We start from the raw sequence: 22,026 nt of genomic DNA on the forward strand, positions 1-22,026 counted from the left end.
TTAGAAATCATGGAGGGGTATGAAATTGTCATTGTAGGTTCATGTCCACTGTGAGAGACGTAATATATATATATATATATATATATATATAAACATCCAGAAATCACAATGTATGCTTTTTTAACTATTTATTTGTATGATACAGCTGCAAATAAGTATTTGAACACCTGAGAAAATCAATGTTAATATTTGGTACAGTAGCCTTTGTTTGCAATTACAGAGGTTAAACGTTTCCTGTAGTTTTTCACCAGGTTTGCACACACTGCAGGAGAGATTTTGGCCCACTCCTCCACACAGAGCTTCTCTAGATCAGTCTTGAGGAAGTTTTAGCTCCCTCCAAACATTCTCTATTGGGTTTAGGTCTGGAGACTGGCTAGGCCACGCCAGAACCTTTATGCTTTTTACAGAGCCACTCCTTAGTTATCCTGGCTGTGTGCTTTGGGTAATTGTCATGTTGGAAGACCCAGCCTCAACCCATTTTCAATGCTCTAACTGAAGGAAGGAGGTTGTTCCCCAAAATCTCGCAATACATGGCCCTGGTCATCCTCTCCTTAATACAGTGCAGTCGCCCTGTCCTATGTGCAGAAAAACACCCCCAAAGCATAATGCTCCCACCCCCATGCTTCACAGTAGGAATGGTGTTCTTGGGATGGTACTTTTCATTCTTCTTCCTCCAAACACGTTTAGTCGAATTATGACCAAAAAGTTCTATTTTGGTCTCATCTGGCCACATGACTTACTCCCATGACTCCTCTGGATCATCCAAATGGTCATTGGCAAACTTAAAGGGGCACTTCAGCGCTGAGAAGATGAATCTGTATTTAAACTGGGTCATTAATTCACATAATGTGAAATAAATGTTTTATTTGGTGCTATTTAGACTGAAAAAAGACAGAACATGTATTTTTGTCTCATGGAGATGAAAGACAACAATTCCCAGATGGCTTTGCTGACCTACAAGGCCACTCCCAAATCCACCGCTACTGAATCATTGTGACTGGATCACTTTCACTTTCCCACTGCGACCACGTTCATTTTCATAAAATCAGTTCAGTTAGAGAACATAAACTACAATTAAAAACTGAGCATGTCTGTTTAATAACATGTGATTTTGCCGCTGAGGGAGTGTCACACAGGGGAAACTGCAGAAGTCAAATTGCATACATTCATGATGAGCTGAATGAGCTTTCCTCATGAGAGCTGAGGTAAACGCGACCACACTCGCGGGATAGAATCACAGCGCTTGTTCAGTCTGGCACATTTTCAGTTCACGTTCAACGTGGAAATAGCTCCCTCTGCTGGCTGTAGTCTTTAGCCTCTGGCCAAACATTCCTCCCATGACGCAAATTCCTCCCAAAAACGCAAAAAAAAAAGACGACATTTGCGTCATGAGAATAATTTTTCCAGAAATAAAATGCATAAATCTCTTGTCTCAGGGGATATGAGGAGGGGGAGCACAATCATTCAAATATACTCCAGGGTTTACTGATACAAAGCCATATGCTAATCGCTAAAGTAACCCTTTAAGACGGGGATAGAATCACAGCGCTTGTTCAGTCTGGCACATTTTCAGTTCACGTTCAACGTGGAAATAGCTCCCTCTGCTGACTGTAGTCTTTAGCCTCTGGCCAAACATTCCTCCCATGACGCAAATTCCTCCCAAAAACGCAAAAAAAAAAGACGACATTTGCGTCATGAGAATAATTTTTCCAGAAATAAAATGCATAAATCTCTTGTCTCAGGGGATATGAGGAGGGGGAGCACAATCATTCAAATATACTCCAGGGTTTACTGATACAAAGCCATATGCTAATCGCTAAAGTAACCCTTTAAGACGGGCCTGGACATGTGCTGGTTTAAGCAGGGGAACCTTCCATGCCATGCATGATTTCAAACCATGACATCTTAGTGTATTACAAACAATGACCTTGGAAACGGTGGTCCCAGCTCTTTTCAGGTCATTGACCAGCTCCTCCCATGTAGTTCTGGGCTGATTTCTCTTCTTTCTTAAAATCATTGAGACCCCATGAGGTGAGATCTTGCATGGAGCCCCAGTCTGAGGGAGATTGAAAGTCATGTTTAGCTTCTTTCATTTACTAATGATTGCTCCAACATTGGACCTTTTTTCACCAAGCTGCTTGGCAATTTCCCCGTAGCCCTTTCCAGCCTTGTGGAGGTGTTCAATCTCTATTGTCTTTGGACAGTTCTTTGGTCTTGGCCATGTTAGTAGTTGGATTCTTACTGATTGTATGGGGTGGATAGGTGTCTTTATGCAGCTAACGACCTCAAACAGGTGCATCTAATTTAGGATAATAAATGGAGTGGAGGTGGACATTTTAAAGGCAGACTAACAGGCCTTTGAGGGTCAGAATTCTAGCTGATAGACAGGCATTCAAATACTTATTTGCAGCTGTGTCATACAAATAAATAGTTAAAAAATCATATATTGTGATTTCTGGATTTTATTTTTTTTTTTTTTGGATTATGTCTCTCATAGTGGACATTCACCTACAATGACAATTTCAGACCACTCCATGATTTTCAACTTGCAAAATAGCAGGGTGTTCAAATACTTATTTTCCACACTGTATTTAACTTAGATGCACCATATACAGGTTTATATACACCATATACACCATATCCATTTCTAAAGCAATTAAATATGTTCATTTAAACATTGTGTTTAAAGAATGTTATTGCAACATAATTTTATTATGATATGTTGGCATGTGCCGATATCAATTTTTCATGCTGCGATTAATTGATGAAGTTTTATCACGATATACGATATTATCACCATATTTAAATAAGTTGCAAAAAAAAAGTGTTGCCATAGCATAACAGCTTTAAGAACTATTTTTGTAAGAACAAAAATAACTGAATGTTTAAATACAATAATACACCAAAAATATATACAGCTCTGGAAAAAAATTAAGAGACCCCTCATTGAGAAATCAATGTTAAGTGGTCTCTTGATTTTTTTCAGAGCTGTAAAAGTAAAATTTTCAAACAGATTAAAGTGCAAAAAAATTAGGCTATAAAGAACAACAGGTAGGCTTACAAATTACAATAAGGTCTCATTAGTTTATGCATTAACTAAGATTGAGCAATAGCTACATTTGGTACAGAAAGTATAATGTTTTTGTTAATGTTAGTTAAGAAATACTGATCATTGTTAGTTTGATCTTAGGTCCATTAAAAGTTATTTTGATTTTAATGTTATTAAAAAGTAACTAAGAAATTAACATAGAATGATTAATTCTTTATACAGTCTTGTTCAAAATAATAGCAGTACAATGTGGCTAACCAGAATAATCAAGGTTTTTAGTATATTTTTTATTGCTATGTGGCAAACAAGTTACCAGTAGGTTCAGTAGATTGTCAGAAAACAAACAAGTCCCAGCATTCATGATATGCACGCTCTTAAGGCTGTGCAATTGGGCAATTAATTGAAAGGGGTGTGTTCAAAAAAATAGCAGTGTCGACCTTTGACTGTACAAACTCAAAACTATTTTGTACAAACATTTTTTTTCAATCCTGTGAATCACTAAACTTATATTTAGTTGTATGACCACAGTTTTTTAAAACTGCTTGACATCTGTGTGGCATGGAGTCAACCAACTTGTGGCACCTCTCAGCTGTTATTCCACTCCATGATTCTTTAACAACATTCCACAATTCATTCACATTTCTTGGTTTTGCTTCAGAAACAGCATTTTTGATATCACCCCACAATTCTCAATTGGATTAAGGTCTGGAGATTGGGCTGGCCACTCCATAACATTAATTTTGTTGGTTTGGAACCAAGACTTTGCCTGTTTACTAGTGTGTTTTGGGTCATTGTCTTGTTGAAACAACCGTTTCAAGGGCATGTCCTCTTCAGCATAGGGCAACATGACCTCTTCAAGTATTTTAACATATGCAAACTGATCCATGATCCCTGGTATGCGATAAATAGGCCCAACACCATAGTAGGAGAAACATGCCCATATCATGATGCTAGCACCTCCATGCTTCACTGTCTTCACTGTGTACTGTGGCTTGAATTCAGAGTTTGGGGGTAGTCTCACAAACTGCCTGTGGCCCTTGGACCCAAAAAGAACAATTTTACTCTCATCAGTCCACAAAATGTTCCTCCATTTCTCTTTAGGCCAGTTGATGTGTTCTTTGGCAAATTGTAACCTCTTCTGCACATGCCTTTTTTTTAACAGAGGGACTTTGCGGGGGATTCTTGAAAATAGATTAGCTTCACACAGACGTCTTCTAACTGTCACAGTACTTACAGGTAACTCCAGACTGTCTTTGATCATCCTGGAGGTGATCATTGGCTGAGCCTTTGCCATTCTGGTTATTCTTCTATCCATTTTGATGGTTGTCTTCCGTTTTCTTCCACGTCTCTCTGGTTTTGCTCTCCATTTTAAGGCATTGGAGATCATTTTAGCTGAACAGCCTATCATTTTTTGCACCTCTTTATAGGTTTTCCCCTCTCTAATCAACTTTTTAATCAAAGTACGCTGTTCTTCTGAACAATGTCTTGAACGACCCATTTTCCTCAGCTTTCAAATGCATGTTCAACAAGTGTTGGCTTCATCCTTAAATAGGGGCCACCTGATTCACACCTGTTTCTTCACAAAATTGATGACCTCAGTGATTGAATGCCACACTGCTATTTTTTTGAACACACCCCTTTCAACTAATTGCCCAATTGCACAGCCTTAAGAGCGTGCATATCATGAATGCTGGGTCTCATTTGTTTTCTGAGAATCTACTGAACCTACTGGTAACTTGTTTGCCACGTAGCAATAAAAAATATACTAAAAACCTTGATTATTCTGGTTAGTCACATTGTACTGCTATTATTTTGAACAATACTGTAAGTATTTTTCATTGTCAGTTTGGTAATAATGAATTAACATGTTAAGTAATGAAGTCGTATCTCAAAGTTATACTGAACAATAACAAATAATTAGAACAGTTCTAATTATTAGGGTATGTTGTAGTCCAGATTAAAACATAAAAATGTTTAAATTTGAAAATAAATAGCCTATATAGAGTATTTGGTGCTGTGATGAACAACATTGAGATTACAAAAACGAATGGCTGTTTTAAAAACTACACGCGTTTTTTGTTTTGTTTGCTGGTTTCCGGGGTAACCGGCTGCATTCTGCAGTTCATCAGCGCCCTCTGCTGTCACTGAGCGGCACTTCAGCAGCGCGTCTCCTTCACCGGTTCAGTCATGTGCAAACGCACGTTGGGCTTGTTTATATCTGAGCGCGTGTCCCTTTGACGCAGAATACAGCGGTGTTGAGCATTTATACGGTTGAGGGGCAAAATATTCTTGAGTGCATTATAAAAAAATTATAAATTGTTAATAAATTATTATTTACGATATTTTAAAGTGCCCACGATAACAATATCGTGCATATTCATTATCGTGATAAATCGCATTATCGAAAATCGGCACATGTCTAATGATATGTATACTTGAAGGCATATTCACCCAAAAATGAAAATTCACATTTACCCACACCCTTGTTCCAAACCTGTATGATAAAAAAAAACATCATGATCATGAGTAAATGATTACATACGTTTTATTTTTGGGTGAACTAACCACGTAATAGTGTTTGTACTGTAGCGAATGAGTGTTAAAATGGGATGTTTAGCAGTTTTACTCTGCTGGCGCTGTGGTGTCTTCAGTCTTTCTCTTTTCCAGCAGATTCTTCAAAAAGAACTCCCCTTAGAAAACAAAAACATGAGACAGTACGTTTAGATAAATTATGTTACAGTATGTGCGCTTCATGATAGTTGAAACGTCATGTTTAGCTGAATCTATTAATGTTAAACAATGTCATGTTTAACATGAGTCGATGCCATGATGGTCAAAACTACACTATCTTGTTGTAAAAGAACTAGCATCTATTAAAAATAGATTGTTTTTTGCAAGCGGCATATAGGAAATGTTTAGCTTTATAAATGATGTTGCCCCATGAGCAAAAACAAAAACATATGCACAAATCTTGCACCAACTGAGCTAACCAACTGTCATTAGCTATGTTTCCATCCACCATTCTTATGCAAATGTTGGGATGTGTCATTAAAATGCTGGATGGAAACAAGATGCGCAAAAAAACTTGAGCACTCAATTTGGCCGGATAATTTTTTTATCCATCAAGGAGACATGCACATAAACTATGGTGGAAACGTAGCCTGATGTGGTCATACTCAATTCTAGTCAGAAAATAAGTCTGATACTTGCCCATTGGGCTGTGATTATGGGGCGCTTCAACCGAATCAGGAAAGACATCAATTGGATAGAACTACAACCAATCAGAGCAATCAAGCGACGCAATATGGACTGCACTGTGTTGCCAAATCTGTGGGTTTTTGCGGGTTGTTTTCCATTTCCGCAGGCTGAAGCAACCTCAGTTATGTGATAAATAGACCCAGGAATGCAAATTTTAGCAGGGAACCTTGCCAAAATAACACACATTTTACCCGCCCAAGAGAACCTTTTTTTCGGAGAACCTCCCAGAGAAGCTATTGGGCTTGTTTTGGGCTAGGAGTTGGCGGGTTTTGTTGTAAAAACGTGGCAACCCTATTCGCATGCTGGAATAAATTATCTTTCCTGGTTTTGTAAAAAAAAAAAAGATTTTAAGGATACACAGAGTACTTAACATGATCATCATTTCAGAGAGAAATAGTGAAGGTGAATGCATATACAAACAAGCTCTCCGTTTAGGATTTGAACAAATATAATCCAAGCGCCTCTGATGACATGCGTGATTACGTTACTGTTTATCATCTGTCCGTCATCGTCTGAAGCCTGCCCTGATGATTTCATTGGCCCGAACAGTTTATGTTCGGGCATAATTACTCCTCTATGGAGCAAGGCCAGACGGAACTGCCAGAGCTCAAATGTTGTGGGCGGGGCTGAGTTTGGCTGGCATCCAGGCTAGTGGCAATGCATAAACCGAATAAATCTCTCAATGTTCAGAAGTCTTTTTTGCCAGTTTCAGCCAGATGCAGTTATTTTCACGTCCTGTGCCACGTTGTTTAATTGAAAATATATTTGTGCGCCCATGGGCGTGCTGGTCAAAAGTCTAGAATGTGTTTAAGGGCATTGTTGGCTTGTTGTTTTTTTTGTCATTTAGTCTTAGTGAAATGCGCCTATAGGTGGGTGCACGATGCGCGTACCCTATGCTTATTACACACACAGGGACCCGCAGCAACACACAAACATGTCATAATGGATAGTCATTGCATATGGCATTTGATCATTTAAAAAGGGCCCATAGTCTGTCATCAAAATGGTTGAATATAATGAGCCACAGTTGCTTCCCCATTTGCAGCTACTTCCATTTTTTTTACAGAAGTTTTGCTGCAATTTTCCAGAAAGTAAATATTTTGCTCTGTTGAATACATACAATGAAAATTGTGCTTTTTTCTGCGCATAAGTTAATTTCAAACATAGATATGGAGAAGAATGGTAAAGCTAATGGATAGCGTTATCTACACTAGGTATTATATAAAGCTTTATAAATTTAAACATGTACTCAGGTTACCTGCTTTGTAAGAGGAGCGCACAAGTGGCCCACTGGCTGTGTAGACAAAACCCATCTCCTGGCCAACCTTCTCCCAGTATGCAAACTTCTCAGGAGTAACATATTCGTCCACCTTCAATCAGACACACACTTTTAGACTGATGTGGTGCCATTCTAAAAGTGTGTTGTGTGTGATGCAATAATGTATAAATCAGGAAAGGTGGCCTGTTGCTTTTGAATTATTAGTCATGGAAGACTTTTCACATGTTTGAAATCTGGTCCTCAGTGGTTTATTCTGTCTGAGAGTAACCGTCTACTTAGATCTGAACAACATGTGAAAATAGCTTTATTTACTTATGTTACATATATTAAGTAATCATATATTAACATTGTCCTGCAAATTTTTGAGTGAGGGAAAAAGCTTAAAGTTTTTTTTTTAAAGTTGGTTTAAGTTGGTCACATGGATTCACAGCGTCGACCAATAGAAAACTGCTTAGTTTAAAAGTGACTTCTGTGTGAGACTTCATACATTGCTACGCTATTTTAAAAAAAAGACAATGGACAATTTAGCTGGCATTTTGCTTATGTGACCACCAATGTATAACTGATATTTGCACAAAACCAGCCTATCGGATTAGAAAAATATCAGCCTTCACATGCCATCATGGGCAGAATGTATCAGATGGTCAGTGAACAGACTGGGAATGTGCCATGTAAAGACCTCAAAATCACTTTAAGAACATTTTTTTTCAGTTGATGAACGATAAAAATCCTTAATGCTGAGTTTGAGCATTTAAAGTGACAGACAGCGGAGCGTGCTTACAATAAACAGAACTATATTGTGCATTCGTGTGGTTGCTAATATAGTTATCCCTATAGTTATCATTTTTGGTGTGAATTGGCCTTTAGACAGAGCATGGTTGTTTTATTATTATGTACTGTAGTGTTGTTGTACCTTGAGATGGCGTTTGGTTGGCTGCATGTACTGGCCCAGTGTTAGACAGTCCACTCCAGAGTCTCTCAGTTCTGCAAGAACACAAAGAATGCTAATATGCTAATATACGTAGAATATATGTATCCTGTGATATACGGTACATAGAATACATGTATAACTCTGGAAAGAATTAGTGTAGGTTACTTCAGATTACCCTTCAGAGCAGCATGTATCTGTGCGTCTGCCTCTCCGAGACCCAACATGATAGAAGTCTTCGTGAGAATACCGGATTTCACTTTTTTAGCATGTCGTAAAACACTCAGTGATTGGTCAAAGTTTGCACGAGGGTCACGCACATGCCTTAAGGTCAAAGATCAAAAGGTGAAAGTGAGATAAAACTGCAATGAAATATCCAAGCTTTGAACAGCAGTCAGAATCACAATGGAGGAGAACTACTGTTACTAATTCACTTGATAAGATGGACTAGATATTGCTGCCATCTGGTGGTAACTGTATATAGTACAAATAAGAGAAAAAAAAAAATCAACACAAATAAAAGAATACAAATAAAATAAGTATAAGGTATAAAGATATTGAGATTAGAAAAAATGTAACAGACATGACAGCATTTTTATGTGAGCGCGGACTGTGATGTATCCAGACTGTGATAGTAAAGCACACCAACCTCTGTAGTTCTCTAACGGTTTCTACATTGTGAGCATAAACGTCAAGCCCAGACAAAGCAATTTTCTCCACTGCTGCCAGATCACCACGGAAATCAGGAGTCAAACACTCTACCAGGATTTTAGGGCTCCTTATAGAGAGAAAAGAGTGAAACCAATGAATATTCAAATACTACTGTTTAATAATTGTTTAATCGACAAGTCATCCTCAATAAACCCGTCTCCGGCATGATGCCTCCGATCTTACAAATATTCAGATCTAATATGACTTCTGACCTGTAAGGTTGCCAAAATAATAATCATACACTGTATGTTAATTGGCCAGAGGAGAACTGGCACCCCGACTGAGCCTGGTTTCTCCCGAGGTTTATTTTTCTCCATTATGCCACCTGATAAGAGTTTTGATTCCTCGACACTGACTTGGTCAAAGAAAACAGCTTGGTTTGAAAGTGACTTCTGTGTGAGACTTCATACATCGCTACGCTATTAAAAAGTAGACTATGGACAACTGACATTGAGCAATTGACATTGACATTGAGCAAGCTCAGTTGGGGACACAAAAATCTCTAAATAATATATAAACTACCGGTATATAAACTAAATATTCAAGTACATTTAATTACTAAACTATATCAACTATATTACTGATCTGCCCGTATTGTCGCTATATATATATTTTTTAAATGAGCTGATAACATCATTGTTGTCTCCAGAGTAGCTGTACAGCCGAATCAAATTCTGTTGCATTATTTTCCTGTTACCACTGTGAAGCTAGCCTAGAAATCTAGACACACCCTAGTGGCAGGAAATCTAATCTGCCACGAGTGTCGTCTAGCAACTCTCAATATACTTCTGAGCTGGAAAAACCAAACTCTGTTCATACCAATCACCTCGTGTATAGAGTCGGCGGGCGGGGCATAACATAATGACGGCCGAATTGCGTGCTTCTAGTAAACACAGAAGCTGGCGAACGGCGGTCTTTCAAACCAGCTTTGACAGTGACTGTGGAAGACTTGGAGTTAAGCTTTTCTCTGAGAAAAGAACGGCACTGAAGTCATTCTTAAAAAGGAAAGATGTGTTCAGAGTTTTGCCGACCAGATACGGCGAAAGTTTAATCTATCAACTAGCTCCGCTTCACGTTGCTCTGGTTGGTTGTAGTGCTATCCTATTGCGTGCAGAGGGAGTTTGAAAGACCGTTTATCCCGCCCCTCGGATTGAGCCCTGTCAATGGTAAGTTTCCAGACCAAACATCGTGAGTCTGGCTTGTCAGGCTACTGTGAAGCTGCTTTGAAACAATCGGTTTTGTAAAAAACCCTATATAAATAAAGGTGACTTGACTTGACATGAATTAATTGATTCTTAAAAATAAAAATAGAAATTTTCTGTACCTTTCTTTAAGGCTGGAGACGGTCTTTGCAAAATGTTCAGCCCCACCATCAGGAATATCTGTCCAGTATCATAAAAACATGGTACAAATAAGGAAATATTACAATACATTGGAGACCCATGAAAACAAAATTAGAGTTTTGTTCTTCTTGGTCCATGTCTACTCGCTTCTATATGCCATGGTCATAATTATTTGTAATAGATATATGCATTTAAAATTAACAGACTTTCTCTTTTGGGAAAACAAACTGATTTTCTTTCCATCAAATGCTTTCTAGACAGAGGAGAATGCTCCTATAAATATAACTTGCAACTGACTAGTACGTCAAGTAGCAAACGACGGATTATCGCTATGACACAATTGAAGCTAAATTGGACACCAAAACAATCAATATGTCCTGGTTTCAAAAACAAATATGTAAACAAGAGAGAAAATAAGAGAGAAAGAGAGAGAGAAAAAGCTCCGCCTAACAATGCCTGCCTGTGCCAAACGATTTTTTTTAAAAGCCCACAGATAAACGTTTTGCGAATTGCGAATAGATCACGGTTTTGTCACGATCAATCCGGCTTCGAATCCGCCTTTTGCAAAGCTTGCTCTTCTCTCTTTTCTCATCACAAATCACATCAGAAAGACATTTCTTTTTAATAAAAATTAAGAAAATGTTCTAAATGTGGAAATAAAGTGCCAAACAAAATGTTTAATAATAATAAAAATAATTATTGGGTAGGGTTAGGGATAGGTGTGAGGAGGGCTTTTATTGTCCCTTTAAGGCGGCATTCCATTTAATAATTTTAAATAAAAATTATAATTGACACTGTTATTATTGCATCCTGTTAATGTACAACAATACTGAGGTGCAAACAGTATGTATAAATACTACTATAAATTACATGTAGTTACTATTTATATGGCAAAGAACTGCTAATTTTATATGGTGTAAATATATCACTATTTTCACTGGGTGTAAATGGCATCTATCTCTATTTGCACTTAGTCTAAATAGCATTAGCAACTAGATTCTATTTACACTTAGTGCAAATAGCCGCTGCCTTAAATTTGGGTTGTTGTCATTTTCATATTTGCTTACCATCTCTGTCCACTGACGTGAGGACTACATAGTCCAGTCCCCATGCTGCAATGGCTTTAGCTGTGTTGTATGGCTCATCTGCGTCAAGAGGTGGAGGACGTCTCGCTGTTTTAACTGAACAGAACCTACAGCCACGTGTGCATGTGTCCCCCATTAACTATGGAAAGAGTATGTGGAAATAATAGCAGAATTAAAAATTTTCTGTTTGGCAAAAGATAATGTTTAAAAGACATTGCAATATTATCCTTGCATGTTTGTGGGTGTTTTTCAGACACAAAGCACGCACCATAATAGTTGCTGTGGCAGTGGCATACTCTCCTCCACCCCAACATTCTCCAATATTTGGACACCGGGCCTCCTCGCAGACCTGTAACAAAAGAAACAGTGTATATTTTATGCACCACTGGTTTATAATCATAAAAGAGTAATTCATCCCCAAAAATTCATTAGTCATCTTTTACTCTCCCTATTGTATTTTCAAACTTTTTCTTTGCTGTGGAACACAAATGGAGTTATAGCATAATGTCCAAATTGCTCTCTCACATACAATAAAAATGGATTTTCAGTTCACCATGGCTACATTAATTTGATTAAAAATACAGTAAAACTATAATATTGGTTGCAGATTTGATGGGTTTATTATAAGCTTGCTTTTGCTCTAGATGGTGATTATTCATGACACAGCAACTCAGCTAAAGGTATTATGACTATTATGTAATATGACCTTTAATTGAAAGTAGCCTACTTTTAGCTGTTGAGTTTGAGAATATGTTGTGTTTGGCCAATGTATGTATCTTTATTTTAAAAATATCTCTAAAAAAAAAAAACAATCAAAAAAAAGTTTTTAAAGGTGTCATACACTGACTTTTTACATTTATTTTTTGTGTTGTCTGAGGTCAACTAATGATGTTCGTGTGGTTTTTACATTCAAAAACATCATAACTAATAAGTAATAGGCTATTTTCTACACTGGTTTTGAGGCTCTCTCCTGAACGCTGGGTTTTGATGGGCGTGCTGCACTGGAGACTTGGAAGTAAATGCCCACGGCTAGGATTGGATAAGATTTACATAATTAATGAGCTTCAGTTCCCCTTTAAGTTCAGTTTACATGAGGGAAGGATTGATTTGAAAGCGGCAACCAGGATGATTTTCTCACAGGGCTCATAAACGTCCTTATCAAACAAACACAATGCTTTATTTCTCATCTACCCACGATTGATTGGAATATTATTTCTGTATTACATGGCCTGCGCGATCTGTGGATATAAGTGTGAATACACACACGTGTGCACAGGCGCCCAGATCACGAAAATATTATTTCTGCCGAGGCATACGTTTTGGTAGCCCATCTGGAAAACCCACAGCCCCGGGACTACTATTACATATAAAAAAATACGTTTTACTCACATAAGTTTGTTGCACCATTCCTGTTGGATCCAATATAAAAGGCACAACATTGTATCTGCAAATCCAGCTCCACTTTTTTTGACTTGTTTACAAACGATTCCGCAGTGAAATGAAGCAAACACGCAAACGTTCTTCCCCACGTGAGCTGGAACTTCATTAAAAATAAATGTAGTATCACACATTCCTAATATTAGAATCCAAAGGAAGCTTATGTCTAGCTATCTTCTTCCACGTTTATTGCTGCTGGCTAGCGTGATTCGATGAGTCGGTGGGCGAGACTACTGAATTACACATGCTTATTATTCTGTAGAGGTGTGTTTCGCCACTAGACGACGTCAGGATGAAGAACACGATCGTTTTCTGGGTCTGGTGTCTATAAAAGCTTTTCTTTGACTAACAGGGAAGTTTTCAGCTCTGAAACTTACAGGATAATCTTATATTACAATGACCTTTTATATATCAAAAACTCAAGGGAAAGTTGATTTCTCAATTCATCACCCCTTTAAAAATGAGCACGGCAGTGTGCAAGTGTTCAAACAGAATCAGATTGTATGAACCTTGTGTTTGCCATATGGTGTCAAAATTGGCTTTTGTTAAATTATTGTAAAGTTATGAATGAAGTGTTTCCTTTTGTAAAACTGAGATATTCTGCTACTTATGTGTGTAGATGTGTGAATTGTGTGGTTTGTTTCGACCAACTGAGCCTTGTTTTAAAAAATGTGCTTAATCAATCGTAAAAACGGTAATGTCAGTTATGGGAGGCACAACGTGCGAAAGGGCCATTTGCAAGGTTGTTTGAAAATATGCTTTTTTGTTATTCAGTTACACAGAAACTTCATATTTCACTTCTAAAAAATATATGTACCTAAACTTTTAAATGGTACTATATATAGTGATTGTCTGCTTGCTTTTGTATGCATTGCTTTATGGTGCTTTTTTGTTGTTTTTGAAGCTTGACAGCCTGCTGGTTATCTTCCACTTTCATTGTACTGAAAAGAGCAGTTCTGACATACTGCTAAACTTCTCCTGTTGTATTCCAAAACATATGTTATAGGTAAATTAAATGAATGTCAACATGAATTTTCATTTTTGAAATAACTATTCCTTTCACTGAACTATACATTGTCACCATTGTGTCATTATGTGGAGTTGAAATGTCAGGCATGTTTTCAGCAACTCACTGTATGTAGGTTTAGTTCTCTAAGTGTGTTCTTCAGTTTGTTGTAGTTCTTTCCTATAGGAATCTCTGTCTTTAGCCACGGTGGTAGCCTTAGCCTGGGAAAATAAACAACTGGTTAAATCCTATGGACTGGATTTTATACATGTATAGGTAAATGTTGAATTTATCTATCTATCTATCTATCTATCTATCTATCTATCTATCTATCTATCTATCTATCTATCTATCTATCTATCTATCTATCTATCTATAATCTATAAGTATAAGTATATAAAACATATTACATCTTAACCCTATAAAGCTTAGTTTATCATTTTGATACACAAATTTCTAGGCCTTCTATATTATCAACATAATCAAACCATTGCTGAAAAACCTGTTGCACACAATCTACGACATGCCTTCTGTCCTCCGATTGATAGTTTATACTTTTTGTATCATCTGCAGGTCTTGGTAGACGTCTTTTTGCTGTGAAATTGTATTGACTTAAAAAGTATAACTTTTATATTGTTAGTGATATTTTAAAAATTAACTCTTACTAGACTAAAGCAACTTAGGTTTACTTGATTATCCATACATCTTTTGTGTGTGTGTGTGTGTGTGTGTGTGTGTGTGTGTGTGTGTGTGTGTGTGTGTGTGTGTGTGTGTGTGTGTGTGTGTGTGTGTGTGTGTGTGTGTGTGTGTGTGTGTGTGTGTGTGTGTGTGTGTGTGTGGAAAATACTGTTAAAATTTACCAAAGAAAAGTAGAAAATATGATACATCAGGGCAGGCTATTAAGGAATGTTCATTTGTACAGGTCTCAATCATCATTGCATTGTATTGCATTGCATTATGTTTTGCCCCCCACAATTTGATCATCAAACTAAAAATTAAATATCATCTTACTAAGACATATTATTAGGAGAAATAGAATAGCAACAACTGATTCTTATATCATTTTATGCAAGTAGGCTGCTAAACTGTTACACAGATCTTATTTATATACATTAAAGGGGAGGTTGCATGCGATTTCACTTTTTAACTTTAGTTATTGTGTAATGTTGCTGCTTGAGCATAAACAGTGTCTGCAAAGTTACAGCACTGAAAGTTCAATGCAAACTGAGATATTGTCTTTTAAAGTTTATGGCAGTTTATTGCCTACAAAAACGGCCGGTTTGGACTACAATTAGCTTCTTCCCGGGTTGGTTACATCATAAACCCTTGCTAGTCACCGCAGATGTGACTTCTGCCTGTAATGGTAAGTGGAGTGGCATTTCCGACAACCTGTGCTTGGCACTTTAGCCAATAAAAATACATGAAACTACTTTTGGCCATCTAATCAATCTAAGACCATTGCGTTTTTCGGAGGGATGGGCTTCATAGAAGCAGGAAGCAAACGAGCCGTTTAAAAGACAGTGGAGACAGCGGTGTGGAATAAAGGTAAAATATAAGAAAAATACGGCGTAAAAAAAAAGAAGAAGTATTAAGACATTTTATACTGTGCCCCATAAACACAACCAAGCCTAAAAAAAAAAACATGGAACCACCCCTTTAAAAGCTATCAAAATTTGACCTTTTGGCCATATAAATATTGTTATACAGTAAATTAGCATATTTTGCTCCGGTTTAGACCTCTGAATAAAATTGGGGTGTTTTTTTCCTCAGGTATGAGAGCCATATCCATAAAAAAAAATTGGACAGAAATGTGTAAATAAACTGTTCATTAAAAAAAATGTTTCTGATTGAATTACAGCTATTTCATATGTCAGCCTTTACAGGGTTCATTTCATACATCAATTTTTTATATCCTGCCTGGTAAAGAACAAACTATGTTTGCATTCAGTAATTCGGCAATTCAATTACACATCTAATTTATTAACAAATAACATTTATGTCTAAATGTACAATTAGACAACACAGATGAAAAGTTCAAGCGACCTTGGCAGAGGGATCACTGTAAATGATATTATAAATAAAAAACATGGTGGTATTGGTGTAGTATTGATGGCCATGGCACTTTGCTATAAAAAAGGCGCTGGAGTACATGTCCAAAACACTACTGAATATAACTTTCCAAACTATTACTAATTAAAATGTTAAAGCTGTGTCCATACATTTACCTTTCTCCCTGCTGTCTCTTTAGGTTTCCTCTGTATTCCTCCCACTTGGTCTTTTCTGACAGTTCTCCTGATATGAAGTCCTGGAGGTTCAGTCCATCGTCTTTGATGCCTTTCTTCCTCTCAGTGAGTGTGGATGATGTGTTGGTAGCAGTGGTCAGTCTGTTACAGTAAACCTTTGACCACATGCAAAATGCACTTCAGCGTGACTTATTTAAATTAAAAAAACTTTTATACTAACATCTACCACATTTCGGTTTTCTCAGCATAATGCGCATAGGACAAACTCATTTTAATGTATTAAATCGAAGGACATTTTACTGTTACATTGCAGCAACTTCTGTATTGGCCTGCACCGGTAGAGCACCGAAAGGTAGTAGAGCTACTATTTGCCATTAACAGTTACATATGTTATAGAAGGTCATACAACTAAAAAAGAACGAAGAAATCGCTTACATAAGACGCCTCAAAGCATTTTGATGATACAAACAGATGATTAGAAGAATATCGACACGCAGCACCACAACTTCTGCTGATCAGCGCCATGACTTTAGATCCAGCACGAGCCTGTCATTGACAACAATCGCTCTGGCATCGGTTAACATCGATGATTAAGACAAGAGCGTCCAGACAAACCAGTGAATGACCAGTAATTTTCTTGTTAACATATGCATAATAAATACATAAATATATATATTTCTAAAATATAATTTAATCACATTTACTGATAATCGCAGTTATTTTGCTTCACTAACGTGATAATCAGTATCTGTAATCGCTTGGTCTTGCCTTGCAGACTGCATGACGCATAACGTACGGGTTACATTTACGTCATCACGTCCTTCCTCCTTCCTTTCCCCCTTAATCGGCGAGGTAAGAACATGGCGCGTCCTGTTCTTGTGTGTTTTTATCAAGTACAATCTGCATTAATCTCAAATCCGTTGGGTTTGCATATCGTCTCAGGGAGTTGTTTACATGTTCATGAAAATATCTGTGGCTGTATTTGTGCCGAAAACCCGATGATTTATAGTCGCAGTATGTCTGGTCAGTGTTTATCTGTTAGCCAGACGTGTAGGCCGAAGCAATTACAATTCATTCATAAAGCACTTTGACATTAAGCCGTGCCTGTCTCATTATGTCATTAGTAATGCTCAAGTAGCGTTAAAAGTGACAAATTTACCAGGATGTAAATGACTTGAATTCTGTTAGATTCCAACGGGTTTGTACTAACTAACTATGGCGGTCAGTTTCTCTGTACAGCTAGCGTTAAATGAAATTACTACGGATTTGTGATGGACAGAATATGCATTTGTTGACCGCTTTGTGCTTGTTTTCTTTAGAATGAAGACCATTCTCAGTAACCAGACAGTGGACATCCCCGACAACGGTATGTCAAATTTAATGCGTCGCCGTTCACACACTATTCGCCTAACGTTATATGTATATTTTATAATCAATTAATTTCCTTAACTCATACTAAATTGTCTTTTTCCTTGCAGTCGAGGTGTCCCTCAAGGGCCGCACAGTTACAGTGAAGGGACCCCGTGGCGTTCTCCGCCGGGAGTTCAACCACATTAACCTGGAGCTCAGTCTGTTGGGCAAGAAACAGAAGAAGGTTTGCAGTCTTTCTTGATGCATACTGTTCTGACAACTTATTTAAGAGCCTTGGGTGATGATGGGGCTCTTCATCATCTCCAAAACTATATAACTCTGCCCTCTGAGATTCAGCATGCAGAAGAATCCCTTAGTGTCTACATTTTCCCTTTAAACTCACTTTTAGGGTAGCTTTTATTTGATTACTTTGTAATTGTTTTATTCCATACTTTGTATATACAATACTTGCTGAAATTTGATCAATGGGGGAAAAATGATCATGTAAATGCTTAAGACACATTTTTGAATCTGATTCACATGACTTTGCACATGTAGTGTCATAGTTTGTTTTACATCTTGTGGGCATGTATCTTTGCCTCGAACGGTTCAGTTGAGGTGGCTGACTGTTAAATATTGGATAAAACGTTCTGACATGTCCGCTTTTGTGTCATTTTAAGGGAGAAAAGGCCATTATTCTTGCAGTAGTTCAAGTGACATTGCTGGCCGTAGCGTTTAACTGAATACATGTAATGCACATGTGAATCAGATTGTTTCATATCTAACAGAATCTAATTGGATTGGGCTTATTCTGACAAATGAGTGCATGTTAATGTGGGGAATTTCAGCGAATGATCTGTTTGTTTCAGTTGCGTGTGGATAAGTGGTGGGGTAACAGAAAGGAGTTGGCCACAGTCCGCACCATCTGCAGTCATGTCCAGAACATGATCAAGGGGGTCACCCTGGTATGTAAACTCGAATTTGGTACATTTGTCCTCATGAGTTCCTTATGCTCAGTATAAAGCAGCTTTAAAAAAAAAGACCGTTCAAGTCTTCCTAGTTACTTTGAAGAGAAAATTGTGATTTATTGCACGTTTCATTTGTTCTAGGGCTTCAGATACAAGATGCGATCTGTATATGCCCATTTCCCCATTAACGTGGTGATCCAGGAGACCGGCTCTTTGGTGGAGATCAGAAATTTCTTGGGAGAGAAGTACATCCGCCGTGTTCGCATGAGGCCAGGTATGTGTAAAGGCATTTTGCCTGAATTGGTGTAATGTCTGTCATCATAACCCCAATAAATCTGCTGCAGATGTGCCTGGTTACAGATTTTTTATTTTATTTTGGTAGGTGTGGCATGTGCTGTGTCTGCTGCTCAAAAAGACGAGCTGGTTCTGGAGGGTAATGACATTGAGCTGGTGTCAAACTCAGGTGAGCATCTTTCTAATGTAATGTACTGTGCCAACCTATGTGACGAGTTATATATTGCAACTCAATATTTCATTGAGTGGTTCACATGATTTCAAATCACATGATGGTGTCTACGAATTCTGATAGCATTGGTAATTTAAAACTATGCTTAACGAGACAACTTGGATTCACTTCTGTTTCTTTTTTAGTACATCCTTTTGTGCTCAAGGATGTTTTTGTGATTGTTTGAATTTAAAGGGGTACTTCAGTGCTGGGAAGATGAATCTGTATTTAAGCTGGATCATTAAAGGGATAAAAAACAGTGAAGTATCCCTTTAATGTAGTAGAAATGTGAAATTTTTTTTGAATTTTTTTTTCTAGACTTTTGTTTTTTTTCTAAATATCTGGACCTGTCGGTGATTCAAACTCTTGCTGTGAAATGAGTTTTGACTGAAAATAACATCAGCGATGACCGACAGCCAATGCGAGAATGAGAGGGCAGCAGGAGGTTCAGGCAGGACTTATAGAGCAGAATATCAGTATTTTAATAGATATATTTACAAATCTATCGAACGGAAACAAAGCACATACAATTTGAAGCAAACGTGTGCAGTCTATCATTTTTAATAACAATTCCAAGTCTCGTGCGAGGACTCAGGTCTGACGCACGTGATCTCGCGTTGTTTACTCGTCACATCGCACGTGTAGTTGGGAAACGTAGTTTGCACACCTGTGAGAGAGTTGCCAGCGATTGTTCCTCCTGTGCAGTCATGCAGTGTGAAACCCTCTGTCGCCGATCCATCGGTCAGTGTAAACACAGCAGTGACTGAATGATTCCCCAGATAGCAGTGTGAAGAGCAGTGACCTGATGAGTTTGAAAATCTTGCAGTCTGTTCTAGGCTTTAGAGAACAGACACTACAATTAAAAACTGAATGTGTCTGTTCAATATAACGAGTGAGTAGCCGAGCGAGTGCCACAGCACAAACGCTGCATACATACACATTTGTTTGTCCTAAAATTGATTTCAAATGGCTTTTCCATTACTGGAATGGTCGTGAAAACCCATAAATCCTATCCCTAACTTTGTCTGATAGACCTGAGCATCCCTGTATACTATTGAGTATACCCATAGACCACAAAAAAATATTTGTGTCTTCTCTACCTTCCACTGAAGAAAAGTGAAGCTGCCAGTGTCTGAATATGGTGCTGACATCTTGTGCTGATTTGATACCTGAGTCTGCGAAGTACATCCATATCAAAAGCCCACCCACACTCTTGCAGATGTTGGTGTGAAATAAACAGTTGTGGAAATATAGAAATTAATGCTAAAGACCCAATTACCTGCAGGTCCTGAATCTGATCATGTATTGTTTAGAATTATTTTTTGCCTCCTTTTCCCATTTTAGCCTCCTTTTCCCTATCTGACGTCCTTGACCCATGTTTGCGTAGTGATTGAAGTAATTTTTTCTGTGTGTGAGTGAGAGACCTAGTGTTTTTGCATGCCTCACCCCCCCAGCCTTTCTTGTTTCAGCGGCCCTCATCCAGCAGGCAACCACAGTGAAAAATAAGGATATCAGAAAGTTCCTGGATGGTATTTACGTCTCTGAGAAAGGCACTGTAGTGGAGCAGGAGTCGTAGAGAACACGAGAGGTTAGAATGAGACCGCCGCATGCGGTGACTGGAGCCGCTTCTACCCTTCGCCTTTCTATCGGCTCTACTGTGCTAGTTTTCATGCTTTTTGTCCTTGAACCTGTCTCTTCTGCTCATTGTTAACTACCAAATCATCTTTGCAAAAGTGCCAGATTTCAATTTATGCAATGTTTATACTGAATTGACCATCTCCTGCACACCAAACAACTTCACTTTACACACACTTTTAGGGCTTTATTGCACGTTCACATTCATGCAAGCATGACAATATTTAATTCCTCATTTAAATCCACAGCTTCAACAACTGACTAGGTTTGCATGTTACATAACTGATTTTTGAACAGCTCTTACGGCTCATGGGAGTTCTTGAGTGCACCGCCTTGTCATTTAAACTGGTTTGTCTTAAGTTTTGCTTCATGTTGTTTTCTCTCCATCAGCTGCACTGATCCAGCAGGCCACCACTGTAAAAAAGAAGGACATCCGAAAGTTTCTTGATGGGATCTATGTCAGCGAGAAGGGCACAGTGGTGGAACCGCAAGATGACTAAATCTGTAAAATCTGTCAATAAAGACCAACTCACATTTTCCAACAACATACTTGTGTGCAATTGTTTTTATTAGTCACCATTATATCAATGCATGACAGGATATGGTAGATGAGAAGGGTCTCGTATGAGTAGAAAAATGTATTGCTGGGAATAAAAGCATTTTTTTAAACTAAAAAGGGACAGCTTTTATTTAAAACTATATTGTATCTGATAACAAAAAGTCTTCAATATTACTTTGATTACCATGTCTTCACTTAAGACAAATCTTAAAGCAAATTTATAAGTAAAATTGAATCAATATTACTGTGGAATTCAACTTTTATTTATCCCATTAATTTTACTTGCATAAGCATTCAAACTATCTGCCTTGATCTGGTCAATTGAGACAAAGTTGTGTAAACGTACTAAAGATTTTCTGGAATGTCAGCTTTTTTTGTTAAGGGAAAAAGTTATTTTTATGCTAGTTATGAGTAGCTCAGGTGACATTGACCTTGGGCCATGTATCAAGAATCTAAAAATGTTCTTGTAGGCATACGTTTTGATTCATTTTTGTTGTTGTAAAATGTTAGAGGTTGATTTACGTTGAAGTCGGCGCTATTTATAAACCGCAAGACAGGTGGCAACCCAGTCTGCAATGTATAAAAAGACATAAAACTACAGATTTGAATTATTTAAATCTGATTATAAAAACAAGGTAGATATAATCAAGTTAGATGAGATGATTCAAAT

The 22,026-nt window shown here is 37.7% G+C and overlaps 2 protein-coding genes across 2 annotated transcripts; one reads left to right on the top strand and one right to left on the bottom strand.

The window, feature by feature from the left end:
• Positions 1 to 5,471: 5,471 nt before the first annotated feature.
• On the bottom strand, positions 5,472 to 17,024 carry lias (lipoic acid synthetase). The gene is made up of 11 exons (XM_067441702.1): positions 16,775 to 17,024; positions 16,322 to 16,494; positions 14,224 to 14,317; positions 11,922 to 12,002; positions 11,636 to 11,792; positions 10,550 to 10,607; positions 9,164 to 9,292; positions 8,693 to 8,838; positions 8,500 to 8,570; positions 7,566 to 7,677; positions 5,472 to 5,739 (listed from the first exon to the last, which is right to left on the bottom strand). The coding sequence occupies exons 1-11, from the start codon at positions 16,862 to 16,864 to the stop codon at positions 5,672 to 5,674; spliced, it is 1,179 nt and encodes a 392-aa protein (XP_067297803.1). The 5' UTR covers positions 16,865 to 17,024; the 3' UTR covers positions 5,472 to 5,671.
• A 117-nt stretch (positions 17,025 to 17,141) lies between these two features.
• On the top strand, positions 17,142 to 21,344 carry rpl9 (ribosomal protein L9). The gene is made up of 8 exons (XM_067441703.1): positions 17,142 to 17,191; positions 17,659 to 17,705; positions 17,818 to 17,933; positions 18,559 to 18,654; positions 18,799 to 18,931; positions 19,040 to 19,120; positions 20,632 to 20,750; positions 21,188 to 21,344. Exons 2-7 carry the CDS (start codon positions 17,660 to 17,662, stop codon positions 20,736 to 20,738), a joined length of 579 nt encoding a protein of 192 aa, XP_067297804.1. The 5' UTR covers positions 17,142 to 17,191; position 17,659; the 3' UTR covers positions 20,739 to 20,750; positions 21,188 to 21,344.
• Positions 21,345 to 22,026: the final 682 nt, after the last annotated feature.

Source organism: Pseudorasbora parva, chromosome 4 (assembly GCF_024679245.1).
Source record: "Pseudorasbora parva isolate DD20220531a chromosome 4, ASM2467924v1, whole genome shotgun sequence".
Taxonomy (NCBI): Eukaryota; Metazoa; Chordata; class Actinopteri; order Cypriniformes; family Gobionidae; genus Pseudorasbora; species Pseudorasbora parva.

Coding starts and splice junctions, on each gene's coding strand:
- rpl9 (XM_067441703.1), top strand. CDS start 17,660: ATGAAGACCATTCTCAGTAACCAGACAGTGGACATCCCCGACAACG. Junction 18,655..18,798: donor TGATCAAGGGGGTCACCCTG/GTATGTAAACTC, acceptor CATTTGTTCTAG/GGCTTCAGATACAAGATGCG. Junction 19,121..20,631: donor TGAGCTGGTGTCAAACTCAG/GTGAGCATCTTT, acceptor TTCTTGTTTCAG/CGGCCCTCATCCAGCAGGCA.
- lias (XM_067441702.1), bottom strand. CDS start 16,864: ATGGCGCTGATCAGCAGAAGTTGTGGTGCTGCGTGTCGATATTCTTCT. Junction 8,839..9,163: donor ACCGTTAGAGAACTACAGAG/GTTGGTGTGCTT, acceptor TTTGACCTTAAG/GCATGTGCGTGACCCTCGTG. Junction 8,571..8,692: donor GATACATGCTGCTCTGAAGG/GTAATCTGAAGT, acceptor GTGTTCTTGCAG/AACTGAGAGACTCTGGAGTG.